This window comes from Saccostrea cucullata, unplaced genomic scaffold, assembly GCF_032062105.1.
Source record: "Saccostrea cucullata isolate Sc308-1 unplaced genomic scaffold, CSIRO_AGI_Scuc_v1 ctg804, whole genome shotgun sequence".
NCBI classification, from domain to species: domain Eukaryota; kingdom Metazoa; phylum Mollusca; class Bivalvia; order Ostreida; family Ostreidae; genus Saccostrea; species Saccostrea cuccullata.
Window position 1 is genome coordinate 22,008 of NW_026941006.1, and position 20,037 is coordinate 42,044.

Genomic DNA, 20,037 nt, shown 5'->3' on the forward strand with positions numbered 1-20,037 from the left:
CTGTTGTTGAAAATGAAAATGTATGGCCTCTCAGATTCTTCTCTAACACTTGTACAAAGTTATCTGTCAAATAGGAGACAATGTCTAAAAGTAGGGAATATTTTTAGCACGTTTAAAAATATCTATAAGGGTGTACCTCAAGGTTCTATATTAGGTCCGGTTCTTTTTAGCATATTTTTAAACGACATTTTTAGCTGTGTTGCTGAAGGCATGTTATATAATTATGCTGATGACAACTCACTGTCTCATTCAAATTATGAACTAATCAAAGTTATCAAGGTTTTAGAAGAAGAAAGTTTAAATCTAAAAATTGGTTCTCAAATAACCATATGAAAGCAAATCGAGAAAAATTTCAGGCACTCTCGATATGAAATGAAACCTATAAAGAAAGCATCATTTTCAGATTGGATGGTATTAATATAAAATGTTAGGAAGAGGTTAATTTTTTTGGATGTAACTATTGATGGCCAATTAAAATTTAAAAACCATATCTCGAACATATGCAAAAAAAAATCAGCAAGACAACTTAATGTACTTTAACGCGTGGGTAAACACCTGACCAAAGTGGGCAAATTGACCATCTATTATTCTTTTATTATGAGTAATTTAATTACTGTCCTGTTGTTTGGCACTTTTGCGGAGAAAATAACACAAGAAAAAGTGAAAAATTCCATGAAAGAGCTCTCAGATTTATTGATAAGTATGGAATCAGTACATATGAGAAATTATTACTTAAGTCAGGCTTACCAACTTTAAAAATAAGAAGATTAAGGACAATGGCTACAGAAGTTTTAAAATTTTGAAGGATGAAGTCCTGCTTACTTATCTGATCTATTTACTTCTAAACATACCCCATATCATTTTGTGAAAACTAATACAGTACAGGTACATTGTACCTAGGGTAAGAACTACAAAACATGGATTACACTCTTTCAGATATGCAGGAGCCAATTGCAAACTATGGAATGAACCCCCTGAAACAATTAGAAATGCAACCACAATTAATCAGTTCAAAAGTCTAATTAACGATTGATTCCTGTAAGTGCGGCTCTGCTGATCTTATTCTTTAGTTTTTTGCTCAGTTTCTTTTTATTTTTTTTTATTCATTTATTTATTTATTTTGGTATTTTCTTTTAATTTAAGTTCATTTTGCTTGTTTGCTTTAATAGTGAGTAAACTTATTTACCAAAAATTTATAGTATTACACATATACTTTTTACTCAACAAATTTGCTATATTTTTATCAAAATATTTAAATTATAGACTATTCCTTTTAGAGCATAAGTGCTATTTTGACATTCATTTATATTTATTTCCTGTGATTTGTCTTATTTATATGCATTTGTATGCATGATATATGTGCTTTTCTGTGTTGTTTTGTGTGTATATATGTAAATATGACTGCTGTGACGCATGACAATGTATCCCTAACTGTGTTATATGTGTATATAGTCATTTATGTATCCATGCATATGTAGTACTAATATTATGTCGGCCAAAAACCCTACGGAGCTTATGTTTATGTTATAAAATCCGACTCTAAATAAAATTTTCTGATTCTGGTTTCTGATTCTGAATTTTGCTTCTCAAGCAAGGAAATTTCAGTGCAGATTTAATCCTTTATCAGATGATGAATACCGCATACCCTCGCCTATAAGACTTTTATTGAATATTTTGTCCGAAACTCTATGTCCGACTTATAGGCAAGTTATTGATTTTTTTTTTTTTTTTTGATTTTTTTTTTTACTTTTAATGTTCATTGTATTGAGGCCTATGAGTCATGCTTAAAGAAATGATCCACTTTGACGTCATAAAGGGAGGTCTATAAATGGAATATGTATATATGTCCAAATTAAATGTACAAATATTCGATATTACTCGGAGTTTAACGCATATCTGTTTGTAAAAGTTTTTTGTTTGTATTATCAAAGATTATACATAAAATAACCAAAATGTTAATCTTGCTGAATATACCAAAAACATTTTTCACAAAAATATCGCGAAAAATTAGAGCCCGTATGTAATGTCTGTACATTTGTCAACCTGATATGATACTAGTGCATGTGTATGAGTCAGAATAGCGCATTGATCAAAGTAAAAATAGAATTTATCAGTTAGACATACATTTGTGTCTGATTGTTGTGTTCTGAAATAAAGCTCGTCATTTTCTGTAAACAATGCTGACTAAAATTTTATTTGAAAATACATATATATATTTTAATAATACCCTACAAAACAGATCTACTATAACATAAGATTATCATGTAATTGAGAAGAAACATACAAGTGAACATGAATTTATCCATATATTATTGTAATTTTCACTTCAGCAGTACATAAATAAATTTTCATTGATCAATAGATATTGGCTACATTCCGAATATAATATACTAAATGCAGTTTTAACATGATCATGTGTGTGCAGAGTGAAGTTTGAAGCTGTCTCTAATAAGTGTATTACTCAATTTGTTGTCAATTCAAGTATTCTTAACATTTTAAAAAGTCAAAATAAATTGATTGAACATATTATTTACACGTACTCGTAATTTCTACATGGAATTAATTAACAGTGACTTCTGTTCACCATGTTCATTAATACCATGCTGAGTTTGAACATCTTTTCTGGAGTACATGCCACGTACCATACATTGAAAACTACATGGATAAGCTCTCTATTTTTACCTTTGTTCAATATAATTTTGCAAAGTCCAAAAACATTTTGTAGTAATGTACAGAGGGTCCTTAAATGAAAATTTAAATTTTATTAGAATTATATATGTTTATCTTTTGGTATATTATATTTGATAATATGACGCCATATAAAAAAGATACGGACACTGTGACATTACTTTTGGATCAACCCTCATGTATTATGTACATGTATATAAAAGAGAATATAATCTCACTTGTTTGCCATCTTTTCAAGCCAGAGGAGTATACTGAACTTAAAACCCTTGGTTTGGAAAGATTTAGATTAATTTTGTTTGGGAATGTTTACGTATAAATTCTGATGAAATAGAAATTGAAGGCATGAAAAATTTTATAATTTCCTCAATATTTGTTAAAGTAATATAATATTATACTAGGTCGTAGTATTCTACTTATCAGTCCTTTGTACTTTGTCCAAAAGTTGAGGACTCTCTTGATTTTATTTCAGTTAGACATACATTTGTGTCTGATTGTTGTGTTCTGAAATAAAGCTCGTCATTTTCTGTAAACAATGCTGACTAAAATTTTATTTGAAAATACATATATATATTTTAATAATACCCTACAAAACAGATCTACTATAACATAAGATTATCATGTAATTGAGAAGAAACATACAAGTGAACATGAATTTATCCATATATTATTGTAATTTTCACTTCAGCAGTACATAAATAAATTTTCATTGATCAATAGATATTGGCTACATTCCGAATATAATATACTAAATGCAGTTTTAACATGATCATGTGTGTGCAGAGTGAAGTTTGAAGCTGTCTCTAATAAGTGTATTACTCAATTTGTTGTCAATTCAAGTATTCTTAACATTTTAAAAAGTCAAAATAAATTGATTGAACATATTATTTACACGTACTCGTAATTTCTACATGGAATTAATTAACAGTGACTTCTGTTCACCATGTTCATTAATACCATGCTGAGTTTGAACATCTTTTCTGGAGTACATGCCACGTACCATACATTGAAAACTACATGGATAAGCTCTCTATTTTTACCTTTGTTCAATATAATTTTGCAAAGTCCAAAAACATTTTGTAGTAGTGTACAGAGGGTCCTTAAATGAAAATTTAAATTTTATTAGAATTATATATGTTTATCTTTTGGTATATTATATTTGATAATATGACGCCATATAAAAAAGATACGGACACTGTGACATTACTTTTGGATCAACCCTCATGTATTATGTACATGTATATAAAAGAGAATATAATCTCACTTGTTTGCCATCTTTTCAAGCCAGAGGAGTAAACTGAACTGAAAACCCTTGGTTTGGAAAGATTTAGATTAATTTTGTTTGGGAATGTTTACGTATAAATTCTGATGAAATAGAAATTGAAGGCATGAAAAATTTTATAATTTCCTCAATATTTGTTAAAGTAATATAATATTATACTAGGTCGTAGTATTCTACTTATCAGTCCTTTGTACTTTGTCCAAAAGTTGAGGACTCTCTTGATTTTATTTGGAGACACAGACGAGAGAGCGGAAGGTTTTCTGAAACAAACTATGTTTTTGGCTGAAAAATTAATCCAATTAATCTGCGCATCGCATTCAAAGATATGTAAAGCTGTCACTAGACAAACCCCGTATGCCCATGTTTTTCCATGTTTCAACAACACACAAATGCTGTTGCTAAGATGAAACCGTTTTAATCTGGCAATTGTGTACCTTCCTTTACATTATGAAACTAGAGTTGAAGCATTATTTTTGCACATTGTTTCTTTTCTTATGGCACTATCGACTTTCTTATGCGCTGTGCAAAGGGTATGTATCTTTTCATCTTATTGTCTACAATATTTTTAAATCAGTATTTGAATTATATTTTTACAATTGAAAACATTCTCTCACGAATGTTTGATTTGGTACCTGAGAAGAGTGTTAATAATTTCTTTTGTCATAAGAGCATGAGCATAGAAATTGAGCTTTCAGCTCAGGTGAGCTAAAAGATATGGTTCCCTTATCAGTTTTAATTCTTTTTAGTCATCTACAAAAAAGTAACCAAATCACATTCTTTTGTTGTATTTTCTGTAATACAAGATATACATTTTCTCAATCATTGAAACGAAATTCTTGCAGCTAACGTGATGTTCCCAGATAACTACAAAGCCATCCTTAACCTACCTGCATAGATGTTTCTCATTGTAATTACTAATAATTGTGCTGGTGGTAATTTTTTTTTTTTTTGATAATTATTGAGAAACAGAAAGTTCTAGCTTATTCAATATTGTATTCAAATTAACAATTCATGTTAAAGGTCAAGATCAACATTTGTGCTAGATCCATTTTGACGCCATCTCAAAATAAACTTTCTTTTGTCGTTTTCTATGGCTTTATAAGAATAATATAAAAAAGGTATTTTCATGGAATTCAATATCAAATCATTTAAAAAGTAATACCTATATAAAATTTAATATTATTTTATAGAAGGCCAAGAACATATAAACTATCGTTTTCTGGGAGACTGTAGGCAATCTGGATATATATATTTCTTTTGTCTGATATGAAAAAAAACTTTCATATTCATAACTTAAATTTTCTTAAATTTTCATTGTAAATGATCATGACATTTTCAAAATGTGATTTTTTTCATCTTGTTTATCTACAAATGATGCCCCAAAACACCTTATTTGACCGAGCTAAATTTAAACCAATCATGCAAGGAATTTATTTCTCAAATTTTATCAATCTGTAGGCACCCGTATTTTACTAGATCGTGACCTAAAGATCCTGCTTGCATTAGATCAACATTTTCTTGATGTTTTATCAGAGGGATGAATTCTGAAGCAGGTCCGTTGACAAATGAGTAGAAAATTTAGCTTAGCTGGTCTTGTATTGATACCTCATCTTGAAATGTACGCTGTAGAGACTACAGTAATGTATATTTCCAAAACTGTATTTCAGCCATATTTTCTTGTTTACTGAATATAAAGATTGGAGTTGGAAAATATTTTCTTGTAATCTGTATTTTCTATAAGTTAGTAAACTGTCGTGCTAGAAATGTCTCTCGTGAAAGATGGTTCCAGTTATCTTGTTTGTTTGTTGTTGATTGTTCATATTCTAAATTAACAGAATTACAATTTTGTTAATTATTCAATGATCGCTTTAAGACAATTTCGAATTGTTTCAGGATTTTCAACCACAAACCTTGTTGTGTCGGAGAGATGTGGAATTCAACAGAGGACAAATGCATGCGTAAGCAAAGTTGGAATTTTTATACTGTAAAAATGCTTATTTTTTTTTAATCATTTAATGAAAAATTATTTCCTTTTTATTTTCATTTGTTTAGAGTGTCCCTTGGGATATTTAGGAGAAAATTGTACTTCACTGTGCAACGTTCCGGAATATGGATATAGATGTTTATCAGGGAAGTGTACATGCAACCGTATCACTTGTAACATAAGAAAATCTGGGGAATGTTTAACATTGGCCGGTAATGTGTACTTAAATATGTTTTTTCTGTAATGAGATATTTTCGTATTTTTACTAAGAATGAATCTTACCAAATGATTTTTTTAATTTCTATTTTAAAAACCAGTCAAGAAAAAAGCGTTAAAAAGAACAACATATCCATATCCAAGTTATATGACGGAACAGATTTCAAGTATGATGTTCTACAATTCGTCGACAGAAATATTCTTCAGAAAATCAACCATTATAAATGCAAGTCTATCAAAGAATCAAACAAGCCTTGATAAGGAGGGTAAAATACCTTATATAATTATACTAAGTATATGTGGTGTAATATTATTGTGTGTTGTCATTGGTGAGTGTGTCATTGTCGTTCGTAAAAAGATTTACCAAGGAGATTTAGAAAACGGTCAGCAGATTTCTGAGCCTTTTTACAGTGTCATCACAATTAGAAATGAATAAAAATTATCAAATTAAACGGGCTTTTCTTTTTAAGACGTCTTGATTTTTAAAAAAAAAATGTTTCGAAAACGACAAAAAAATTACATAGTTGATGAATTTTGCTTCCCAAACCAGATAATTTTCAGTACGAATTCCATCCCTCCTCAGATGATGAATAATTCACTTGCTTTTTTGTATTTTCTCCATCGCTATTTTCTATTTTTATGACAGTAAACTCGACACAATTTCCCATAGAGCTGAAAGCATACATTAATGATAATTATTTACGTGTCATCGCCTACCATTATATGGGAGCTCAATTTTTTCAAATCTCATTCAAAAATACCGAAACTATCACGTCAAAGTACCGAGTTCTTGGCGAAAGAACAGTCACTTTCTTCTTTTGATATTTAGGCCAATAGCGGCTAAGATATGATTCCGTTACTTTGAAATCAGTCTTGTTATCAAATTTTAACATTCTGATACTTTTCCCGAGTACATCCATTTTTTCTACTCATAATTGCTTTGTGCATGAATGTATAATAAAAATATTATTATATCCTTAGATCTTTCAAACAAAATGGCAAAGTTGTTTTACACTCTTTGTACGATTAGATTAAAGGCAAAGAACACAAAGTTTAGAGAATTTAATACATGCTCTCAAAGTCTTGGTTAAAGTGCAATGATCTATAACACTGTATCTGTATTTTTTTTTAATTTTGTTTGTCTTTTGATGAAATGTATGTATAACAAATTGCATTGAAAAGTAAAAACCTGAATACTAGTATGGGTAAATAGTCTGTTACTATTGTCAGTGACTTTTTCTAAACAGTTTAAATTATCTGTGAATTTATAATCTGAATGTCTTTGTATATTTCTTTAATTATTTCCCTAAATATACTTTATGTAGAGACACAAGCTTCATGGATACTAGGAAATTAAAAATAAACATAGTTATAATTTTAGTTTTAGTTAAGAACGGGGAGGGAAAATTAGTTTTCCTGATAATTCTTAATGCTTTAGAGAAAATACGGAAATGAATTTTGATTTTGAACAATAATGTTTCAATATTTACTCGTCTAGATTAAAACAGATCACAACTTATTGGTAATAACAATTACAATGTATCTATTAATCTTATTCTCTTCAGAATTCGAGTTTCATATTAACTTGGATGAAGAGAGACAAAATGTTTCAGACAATTCAACTTACAAAATCTTTTGTTTGATTATATAAACATGGTATTATGCGTTTCAAAATCCATAATAAAGATGTAGATGAGTTGAGGGGAAAGGACGCAATAATAAATTTTTGAATAAGATGATTCTACATATATCTAATTTACACTATAAAATTTACTTGAGGGGGCCGCCTAAGGTTTTATTGTGTGAAAACTACAATAACAAATCTCTTCATTTTTATACCATATATAGCTTACATTAACTTCAGTGTACATGCCAAGTTTAGGGGATATCTACCGGCCAGGTATCCATAAGGGACCGTCACAAAATACAGGCACATTTACTTTAGGATTATATAGGAAAGTGACAATTATTAGCACTTTAAGGGACTCCGATCCTCAGCCAGGAAGGACGATTCTTTGATTTATAATTCAATTTAAAAAGTCTCGAAAGAAGCCTTGAAAATTAAATCTTTTCATGCAACAATTTTCATTATATACCTCCTAATGTGCTTCAAGGTTCTTTGAAGTTCTCATCAATGTCTAATTAAAAATCGAAATTCTCACCCCGTAAAAGCATTTGAAAATTACATGTATCAAAAAATTGATGTTCAATCTAACCATAGATACCAATGTTAAACAAGCAAATTCAAGGAATTGTGGTCCCCCGCTTTCGGTGTCTTTGTGGGTGAGATGTCATTTTTTATGACATATTGTGCGTAATATGAACATCCTATCATATGTCATTTATTTAGAAATCATCACTGAACTCCAAGGTCAAGGTCAAAGGGTCAAAGATTTTGGTATTCAATGAAAGATCTTCTCAGAAGCATTACGTATGTAAAGTATGAAAACCTAGCCCTTACCATTCAAAAGTTATGGCCAAGGCTAAAGTTTTTTATAAGTACGAAAAATTTCCAAGGTAAAAAGGTCAATGTCGTTGGTATCCAATGAAAGGTCTTATCACAAAGAATATATTTGTGAAATATGAAAGTCCAAGTATCTACCATTGAAAAGTTATGGCCAAAGTAAGAGTTTGGAATTTTTGTGTAAAAAGGGGTCAAACTCCAAGGTCAAGGTCAATATGTCAAAATTGGTGGTACCCAAAGAAAGGTCTTGCCACAGAGAATACATATGTGAAAAATGAAAGCCCTAGCATTGGCAGTTCAAAAGTTGTGACCAAGGTCAAAGTTCATGAAAAAAATACTTACTCAAAGGTCAAGGTCAAAGGGTAAAAGTTCATGGTATCTAATGAAAGGACTTCTTACAAGGATTACATACGTGAAGTATGAAAGCCCTAGCACTTAACGTTCAGAAGTTATGGTCAAGGTTAAAGTTTTTTATAAGTACAGAAATCTCCATGGGCAAGGTCAAAAGGTCAAAGTTGTTAGTATCCAATGAAAGGTCTTGCCACAAAGAATATATATGTGAAATATGAAAGTCCTAGTTTCTGCCATTCAAAAGATATGCCCAAAGGAAAAGTTAGGATTTTTTGTATAAAAGTGGGTCAAACTCCAAGGTCAAGGTCAGAAAGTCAATTACTTGGTACCCAAAGAAAGTTCTTGTCACAAGGAATATACCTGTGAAATATGAGCTCAGCTAAATCAAAAGTTATGGGCAAGGTTAAAGTTTTTGTGACGGACTGACAGACGGACAGACTGACAGACTGACGGACAGACGAATGAGATTTAATGTCCCCTCGCTTTCGCGAAAGCGGGGGACAATAACATGATATGAAATTAGAATCTTTATACACTTTGCATTGTAAAATGATCGAAGTAAATATTAGAAAATAGAATACAAATGCATGTATGTGAATTGCGGAATTTCTTTAAAAGCCTGGATACCTATGATTTTTTTTATTTTTAAAATGTGTTAATTGATCAAATTTGAATTGGAAAATGCATAGCAGGTGTTTTTATTCGCAATTTCTGAAAATATATTTGAGATTTACTAATTTTCTGTATATGATATGATTAATTTGAAAGATCAAGTTTGAAGAATAATTATGGGTAAAAACACATTACTTTGAAAATTCAGGGACATTTTTGTGAGCATTTTAATTAGTCAATGCTTTCTTTTCAGAACATGAGGATCGGAGTACCTTAAAGCAAATCATTCAAATACTAAAATGGACTATTTGTTCATACTATATTATATGATGAGTAATACTTTATTGTACATTATATGTAAGAAACACAATATTCTACCATCTTGTTACCAGAAGGGGCATCTCAAAATGCCAAAAATTAAAGAATTTTCCAGTTTTTATAGAGTACTACAAAATATGACGGGTACAAAGGATTTATATGAAAACAATAAAATAATGGAGAGATTCTCATATTACTATGTTTCAAATTTCAAGAGCATATGTTTATTATCTTTTCTTTCATAACATTTTAAACTCCTTTTTTAAAGAGCTTCAGTTTATCATACCGTCAGTTAACAAACTATAACGACGTCAACCTACCTATTAGTCTCAAAATCGGTCCTAAAATCAGTTGTATAAAAAGGTAATTACATTTTAAACCTACAATTTCTTAATTTTGTTTAATTTATTAATTAAGTGAAAAAAGTTGCTTTGAAACATTAAATATGCTTCATCTTACTATGATCTTACTATGATGCCCGAATTATCACGCAATGAAAACCCTTGTCAGACCCTTTAAGTTAAATTTTTACATAAATTAGAACAAAATATAGAGTTCAGTTGGTTAAATATCTATCATTTTGAAAACTGATTTTAGTACACAATTACCCAGAACTTTGACCAGTTTTTATAATTTTATAATATTCGGCAAATGAAATTCTTCATATTATCTTATATAGGTTTTCCTTCCTCTTCAGTTTCTTATAGGCCAATTGATCCTTAGATATTTACATTTACAATGCCTTTGTCTGAGATAAAATTACAAATAGTTAATGTACTTTATTTAGTTCATCGATAAGCACGGTTAAAAAAAATCACGTGCAGGGCGAGACAAATAGAGACAGAAGCGGGACTTGCATCACGTGGATTGGCGGAATCAAGAACATGAAAATATAAGGAATAACTGTCTGATTTTTCAATCGATTGGCTTGCGTGATAATTTTATTATAATTTAATTATCACGCGAGCTAATCGATTGACCATCGTCATGAAATCGAAAAATAAGACAGTTATGACATACAAATCTTGAAAATAATGCCGACGTAGTATTTAATATTGTGTGCAAGGGTATCTTAAGGTAGTATTTAGATCATTATTCGAAATGGTCGCATTTGGTCGTGTAAATTTAAAACAGAAAGTTACGGATGAAATATTTACTTTTTTATTCATTGTATTGAGGCCAATGAGTCAGGCTATAAGAAGCACTCCACCATGACGTCATTAAAGGACGTCTATAAATGGAATATATATACATGCATGCCCTAATTAAAAGTAAAAGATTCGACAACCTCGGGGTTTAACTCATATCTGTTTGTAAAATTTATTTTATTTCAATAATCAAAAATTATATTCATACACATAAAAATAGCCAAAACGCAAATCTTGCTAAAACATACATTATAAATTACACAATCTTATACATACAATTAATATATTTTGTGATAATACCTTATAATACAGATCTACCATAGCATAAATTTATCATGCAATTGGGAAGAAACATACAGGTTAAGTTGAAATTTATCCGACTGTTATTCTAATTTTCACTTAAGCAGTACTTAAATGAATTTTCATTGATCAATGGATAATGGACTAGATGTAATGATTACTAGATTCCGGTTATGATATACTAATTGACATTTTTACATGCATATACATGTATGTGTGTAGTTTGTACTTTTGAAAGTAGAAACTGTATCTAATAAGTAAAATGTTGTTCACAGAAAAAAAATTACCACTCCTTAACTTTGTTCCAATGATTTTTAATCTATCCTTTTAACTTTTTTCATAATTTCATTTTATTCTCTTCATAAGTCCAGTAATATATAGACTATGACAGTCAATGACAATACTCCGATGGACACCAAGTGAGCAATAAGAAGAAAAATCCTCATCCTAGAAAACTGATAAAAGAATAAAAAGAGTTAATGAAATCTTTCGTGAAGTTTTAAAATAAATCATGTTTGACAAAGTTTCAAAAAATCTTTTACCATCAAATCTGCATTAGTTAAATATTGAAGCCACTGTTTATATACTTATGGAACTGACAATGTAGCAATTGACTAGAGTGTCTTAAAATTTTCAGTCATTAAAGACCTTTTATCACATAAAGATACCTTGCTATTTGCGCTCTGCTTTTCAGACTTTCCATTGTGATCCATGTTTGTCATGCTTATTGTATTCTTAGCATCTATTTAAAAAATATTAAATTAAATTTCAAATTATGCACGGTTATAAAAATATTTATACAAAAAAATATTCTTTTCAGTAGGTTTTTTTATTTAAACCCTTCAAACACATACAGAGAGAGAGAGAAAGAGAGAGATATTACCTGCAGTTTGAGTACGTTCCCTCATCTTCAGAATTTCAAACATAACTTCGAATAGTACAAATACAGCAATATACACATACATTACGTATGTTGCTCCTATCTTTACTCCAGCTTTTGTCAATTGCAGACCAAAAATTATGTTAATCACTGAAATGAATGCAAAATTTTATTAAATTAGTTTTATTCTACAAAAACTGCCCGAGTCCATATAATCCTATTTATCTCTATTTACTTACTTTATTGAGCTATAAATTTACATGTAAAAATGATAAGAATCTCAAAATTCTGAAAAGTTTTATTAGAAATATTACCTGCTAAAATATGGGCAGAAACACCGACAATAAAATGAGCCCAGTTGAAGTATTTTCGTCTGTCATCGTCGGGGGAACACCGAAAAAAAGACATGATTGGCTGTAACAGGAATACATGTGAAATAAAATTCAACACGATAGGCTGAATACAAAATAGAAAAAGAACGAAATGACTGGCTAAAGAAAACATCAGATTTCACAAGCTATACTCAGTATTCCCTAATCTAAATTTAGTATTTCTCTGATTACACTTTTTTGCCTTATTGTTCTAAATAAAAGTGGTAACTTACGAGGGTCATTCAAAAAATACGTAGACAATGCTTCTCATCGTCATATGATTATTACAAGATTATAGATCAACACATTTTCGTAAACATAAACATTTGTTTTGTCGAAGTGTAAAGTTTCATTCCATTTTATTAAACAGAACTCACGTTAGCCAAAATTAAAAGCAACATGTTTTGCTACCACGGAGCACGGTTAACCAATATTGTCACGTCAAAAACAACGCCGAGAAAGTTTGTCAAAAGTATACACATTTTTGTTATTTCAAACACGGTTTGTTGCGTCTTCTCCATTCGAAACACATATTCACAATACTTAACACCTGGTTTGCTAACAATTGTACAAATATAGCTTGAATTAGAATGTTATTGTTTTCAAATTCTTTGATTTACCATGCAACTTTTATTATTTCTGCAACATTGAAGCACACATCACGTTCAATGACGTTCCTAACTCTTTTGACAATATTTTTAACTTTAACCTGTTTCTTTGCAGACAATCCATCGTCCGATTCAAACTCGCTACCACTCAAAAATTGTATTTTCAACTTAATACAAATACACAGATTTCTTTTCATACAGGTCCTGATTTATAAGGATTTTTTAAGCTTGTAGAAAAAGTTTTCCGAATGTAAAGTCTAATTTTATTGCTACTTGCTGCTCCGTGACGTCCTCCAACGTCATGGTTTTTTGCCTTTTTTAATCAAGTTCATATGTATTTAGAAGCTGATATCTTTTAAATGGAACGAGATATTACATAACCTGATTTCATTTTAATTAATACAGCAATACTTTATTTAAACACATAAATTTTATTTCGTTTCAGCTCCATTTTTTAGAGGTATAGCTGTAAATACTATAAATTGAAAATTAGAAAATTACTCAATTTTGACGGTGCTCCGTGACCCCATTTTTGCTGTTCTAAATCCTTGGTAATTTTAATAAATATGAGGATGCATTCCAAATTTTTTTCTCAAATTATTTGAACCTATTGTTAAAATATTTGTACCAAATTTGGATATGATATGACGTTAAATAAAAAAGTTAGGACAAAAGTCTACGAACTTTTTGAATGACCCTCGTACAACTGAATGCAATGTAATTTACATAATGCTTATTTTTGCTTTTTGCCTTGGAAATTGATTGGAAAAAAATGTTTCCTCATAAACAGTTTCTGTTTACTTACGTTGATACAAGTCAAAATCAAGACTACAATTCCTAAAATAGGATGAGAATTCAACTGATTTCTGTCTGATGCTTCTAAATTCTGAAATCAAAAAATCATATTTCATAATTTTCAATTAATCATTTATTCATCACAAAATAGATTATTATTATTATTATTATTATTTAACAGATATTCGCTAAAAATATATGGTAAATTGAAGCAAATCAATCAGTTTTACATGAAGATTATGTTTATCGTGTCCAATGATACTGGACTGATATTCAGTTTTAGTTCCTTTTGGCTTACATCTTCGTATTTCTCTGAATCCAGTATAATGATCATAAAAGACGTCACCGTTAGGACCAACATAAGTACCATACAAGCACAGTGAACCTACAAATTAATGATGTAAATTAAATTGCTTAAATTAAATCACCCGCCAAAAATTGCTGAAACCAGCTATAAACATGTTTCTTATTACATGCTTTTCTCTGTGAGTGATTAATCAACGCAACTGTCTCTACTGGCGATTTCCTCATTTTGAAGCAAAAATGCATAACAGCTCGTTGCGGCGTTGTTTTTTTTTCCATTTCCTATATTTTATGCATCAGAGTAAAACAACAATGTCTATAATCAAAAGTGCTAATGACGTCAATTTAGCTTTCAACTAAGGACTAGAAAGTGACGTAAATTTTATCTTAATCAAAATATTGGGCGATTAATCATTTAAATGTGTCTCTTTTTTCATTCTAAAAACACTTTGTAAAAACTGTTAGATGTGACGCGGCGACATCCCCTCTGCTTTTTGTTTTAAACATCTATAAAATAGTCAAGTTAACATTATTAAGAAGCCTCTTTACAAGCACACTAAAGAGTGATAGAAATATACAGTACGAGGGCTGTTCGGAAAATATTGAGACAATTACATTTACTCCATAAAGGACGGAGATAATTTCATGAAAATTCATCAACATTTTATAAAGAACGAATAAAACACTTCCGCAAAATTTTTAATTCCCAAGATAATAAGAAAAGTTTTGGTGAGATGATAAACATGCATATTTCTATCGACACGGAGCAGCAACGCTACGTCATTTAACGTCACGTCAGCCAGAGATGGTTTCTCATGTGAAACGATCGCGTTTCATATTTCCTTCTTTGTTATTACATGTATAACATTACAAAAATAATTCTCTTTTCTTAAACTATTTTTTTTTTAAATATATGCTACTGCTACCCCAATGTAAAATTTTCATTTGTGGGAAAGGATGACTTAGAATCATGCAGTGCCGATTTATGCAACGCGGGTCAACGATATCAATACCGTAAAGATATTAATAACGTACGTAATAACTGATGGTCGTCCATAGCTTTTGATTTTATTCTGGATAAACTAATTGTAAAACAAAATGTATTATTATACCTCATTATAAATATTCTACACAACGCGTTATCTGATTGGTTCTAGGTTATCACGTGATCGGGCCGTAAAACTTCATATTTCCCGTCGTCGGCACGCTTTTCATCATATTCCACCTCTTCGGAACACCTAGTGAATTTTCCCGCAATATAGTTCTCTTTCGTTGAACGAAAACTCCCGAGAGTAGTAGACGTCACAATAGCCTGGTTGACGTCACAAAACTGATGACAATGTGTTGAACAAAGGGTTTTATAGTACAAGTTCTTTACGTTAAGAATGAAAGTGAATTTGAGAGCGGTGCCGAATTTGAAAGTTTATGTTTATTTCAAAGGCTTGCTTGTTTCGGTATAATAAACAATTCATTGCATGAATGTTCGGGAAACATGAAGACTTATTCAGCCAAGAAATATCATATTCCCCTCGGGCGAAGCCCTCGGGGAATATGATTTTCTTGGCTGAATAAGTCTTCATATTTCCCTCACTATCATGCAATAAATGTATAATATACCAATGAAATAACAAACCCTATCACAATATTTTTTCTCGTTGTTATTGTTTTAGCGGGTCGTTTAGTCTGGAAAAGTGTTTTACAAAGCATATTACAAAATTTAAGGTTTGCTGGCTGCTCCGCTCTTGACGTCAAAATCCATTTTTTTCGTTCTCAGCAGATTTCTCTCCCGCGCTTAATTTTTTTATGATCTCCGTATTTCTGATCAAAATTGTAACAAAGTTGCACAACATGAATTTGAAATAAAGCTGAAAAATTATGCACATAAACTGAATAATTTTCGCTCTTATTATAGGTCCACGAAGAGTTAGAACGTTGATGTTACATATTTTCAATATCTGATTTCGTGACTGCTCCGGGTACCTCTACTATTGAAGCATTTATATATCATTGTACAGAAAATATTTAATATTTGTAATATATTTTTTGCTTTTATTAATTTTTAGTGTATGTCAAACGTACATGCAAATTTTCACCGAAAGACGTTCATTAGAAAGCAAAATATCCACAATGTCTCAATAATTTTCGAACAACCCTCGTATATTACTCAATTTGTTGTCAATTCAAGTATTCTTAACATTTTAAAAAGCCAAGATAGATTAACTAAACATGTTATTTACACGTACTCGTATTTTCTACATGGAAGTAAATAACAGTGATTTCTGTTCACCATGTTCATTGATACCATGCTGAGTTTGAACATTTTTTCTGGGGTAAATGCCACCTACCATACATTGAAAACTACATGGATAAGCTCTCTATTTTTACCTTTGTTCAATATAATTTTGTCAAAGTCCAAAAAATATTTTGTACTAGTGTAGAGAGGGTCCTTAAATGAAAATTTCAATTCTATTACAATTATATATGTGCATCTTTTGGTACATTACATTTGATAATATGACGCTATATAAAAAAGATATGGACACTGTGACATTATTTTTGGATCAACCCTTGTATATTATGTACGAGTATATAAAATAGAATATAATCTCACTTGATTGCCATCTTTTCAAGCCAGGGGAGTAAACTGAACTGAAAACCCTTGGCTTGGAAAAATTTAGATTATTTTTGTTTGCGAAAGTTTACGCATAAATTCTGATGAAATAGAAATTGAAGGCATGAAAAATTTAATAATTTCCTCAATATTTGTTAAAGTAATGAGAGCATTTATGCACTCAGAAATGATTTATAATATTGTACTAGGTCGTAGTATTCTACTTATCAGTCCTTTGTACTTTGTCCAAAAGTTGAGGACTCTCTCGATTTTATTTGGAGACACAGACGAGAGAGCGGAAGGTTTTTTGAAGCAACCACCATTTTTGGCTGAAAAGTAATCCAATCAATCTGCGCATCACATTCAAAGATATGTAAAGCTGTCGCTAGACATACCTCGTATGCCCATGTTTTTCCATGTTTCAACAACACACAAATGTTGTAGCTAAGATGAAGCCGTTTTAATCTCGCAGTCGTGTACCTTCCTGTACAATATGAAACTAGAGTTGAAGCATTATTTTTGCACAGTGTATCTTTTCTTATGGCACTTTCGACTTTCCTATGCGCTGTGCAAATGGTATGTATTTTTTCATCTTATTGTCTAAAATATTTTTAAATCAGTATTTGAAACATATTTTTACAATTGAAAACATTCTCTGAAGAATGTTTTATGTGGTACCTGAGAAAAGTGTTAATGATTGCTCATAAGAGGATGAGCATAGCAAAAAGCTTTACATTTTCATATCCGCCCCAAGGCTGTCCAAAAGTAAACAAGAGGCAAATGGGCCACATTGCTCACCTGAGTAACTTTGGCCACGCTGTCATTTAATAGATTTCCCCCTTTGTAATATCTTATCTTGACCTTTACAATCCTAAATGGTCAAGATATGAATAATTTAGGATCTACACTACCCCCAGGAAGGTTCCACGTAAGTTCTTGAGAAGAAGATTTTCAAAGTTTTTCCTATATATTTCTATATAAAACTTGGAAAACCTATTGTGGCCCCGCCCTACCCCCGGGGTCATTATTTGATCAATTTAGAATCTACACTACCCAAAGATGCTTCCGCATAAATTTCAGCTTTTCTGGCCCAGTGGTTCTAGAGAAGAATATTTTGAAAGTTTTTTCCTATATATTCCTATGTAAATATTGAATTCCCTATTGTGGCTCCGCCCTACCCCCGGAGGTCATGATTTGAACAATTTGGAATCTACATTACCCAAGGATGCCTCCACATAAGTGTCAGCTTTTGTGGCCCAGTGGGTCTTGAGAATAAGACTTTTTAATGACCCCACCCGATTTTTGTATTTTCTTGAGACTTGGTCCTTTATTTTAACAATTTAAATTCTCCTTTTCCCAATAATGCATTGTACCAAGTTTGGGAGAGAAAAAAATGGCCCAGTTGTTCTAGAGAAGAAGTTGAAAATTCGAAAAGGTTACGGACGGACGGACAGTTAGACAGACGGACAATGGGTGATCAAAAAAGCTCACTTGAGCTTTCAGCTCATATGAGCTGAAAGGATATGGTTCCCTTTGCAGTTTCAATTCTTTTTAGTCATCTACAAAAAAAGCATACAAATCACATTCTTTTGTTATATTTTTTATAATAAAAGATATACATTTTCTCAATCTTCTTGCAGCTAACGTGATAACTACAAAGCCATCTATAACCTTCCTGCATAGATGTTTCTCATTGTATTTACTAATAATTGTACTGGTGATGATTTTTTTGGGATAATTATTAAGAAACAGAAAGTTCAAGCTTAAGATCCTGCATGCATTAAATCAATATTTTCTTGATGTATTATCAGAGGGATGAATTCTGAAGCACCTCCGTTGACAAATGAGTAGAAAATTTAGCTAAGCTGGTCTTGTATTGATACCTCATCTTAAAATGTATGCTGGAAAGACTACATTTATGTATATTTTCAATACTGTATTTCAACTATATTTTTTGTTTACTGAATATGTAGATTGGAGTTGGAAAACATTTCCTTGTAAATCTGTATTTTCTAAGTCAGTAAATAGATGTGCTAGAAATGTCTTTCGTGAAAGATCGTACCAGTTATCTTGTTTGTTTGTTGTTGATCATTCATATTATAAATCAACAGAATTACAATTTTGTTAATTATTCAATGACCGCTTAAAGACATTTTCGAATTGTTTCAGGATTTTCAACTATAAACCTTGTTGTGTCGGAGAGATATGGAATTCAACAGAGAATAAATGCATGCGTGAGCAAAGTTGGAATTTTCATACTATAAAAATACTCATTTTTTATCATTTTATGAAAAATTATTTACTTTTTATTTTCATTTGTACAGAGTGTCCCTCGGGATATTTTGGAGAAAATTGTACTTCACTGTGCAATGTTCCGGAATATGGATATAGATGTTCATCAGGGAAGTGTACATGCAACCGTGTCACTTGTAAAATATGAAAATCTAGGGAATGTTCAACATTGCCCGGTAAAATGTGCTTAAATATTTTTCCTGTAATGAGTTTCGTATTTTTATTGAGAATGAAACTCACAAAATGATTTTTTTTTAATTTTTACTTTTAAAAACCAGTCACGAAAAAAGCTTTAGAAAGAACAACAAATCCATATCCAAGTTATAAGACGCAACATATTTCAAGTATGATGTTCAACAATTCGTCGACAGAAATATTCTTCAGAAAAACAACCATTATAAATGCAACTCTATCAAAGAATCAAACAAGCCTTGATAAGGAGGGTAAAATACCTTATATAATTATACTAAGTATATGTGGTGTGATATTATTGTGTGTTGTCATTGGTGAGTGTGTCATTGTCGTTCGAAAAAATTTTGCCAAGGAGATTTACAAAATGATCAGCAAAGTTTTGATCCTATGTACAGTGTCGTCACAATTAGAAATGAGTAAAAATTTATCAAATTAAACGGGCTTTTCTTTACAAAGACGTCTTCATTTTTAAAAAAAAGATGTTTCGAAAACGACAAACGATTTACACATTTCATGAATTTTGCTTCCCAAGCCAGAACATTTTGATAACAAATTTCATCCCTCCTCAGATGATGAATAATTCACTGGATTTTTCGTATTTTCTGTATTGTTTCCCGCTCTCCAT

General features: G+C 30.8%; 1 protein-coding gene and 1 long non-coding RNA gene across 3 annotated transcripts in view; one reads left to right on the forward strand and one right to left on the reverse strand.

Annotated features, from left to right (window-relative positions):
• Positions 1–6,026: 6,026 nt before the first annotated feature.
• On the forward strand, positions 6,027–19,910 carry LOC134256917 (uncharacterized). 2 transcript variants are annotated; one of them, XR_009989818.1, is made up of 3 exons: positions 19,087–19,162; positions 19,253–19,396; positions 19,499–19,910. It is a non-coding gene; the product is annotated as an uncharacterized LOC134256917 (long non-coding RNA). The 2 variants fall into 2 exon arrangements; XR_009989819.1 differs by lacking the exons at positions 19,087–19,162; positions 19,253–19,396 and adding an exon at positions 6,027–6,163.
• LOC134256915 (putative ferric-chelate reductase 1 homolog) overlaps positions 11,634–20,037 on the reverse strand; it is a 35,086-nt gene continuing 26,682 nt past the window's right edge. Inside the window, exon 12 of the mRNA XM_062739592.1 lies at positions 11,634–11,815. Coding sequence (XP_062595576.1) covers positions 11,720–11,815 — 96 coding nt within the window. The 3' untranslated portion in view covers positions 11,634–11,719. The remainder of the gene's footprint in view (positions 11,816–20,037) is intronic.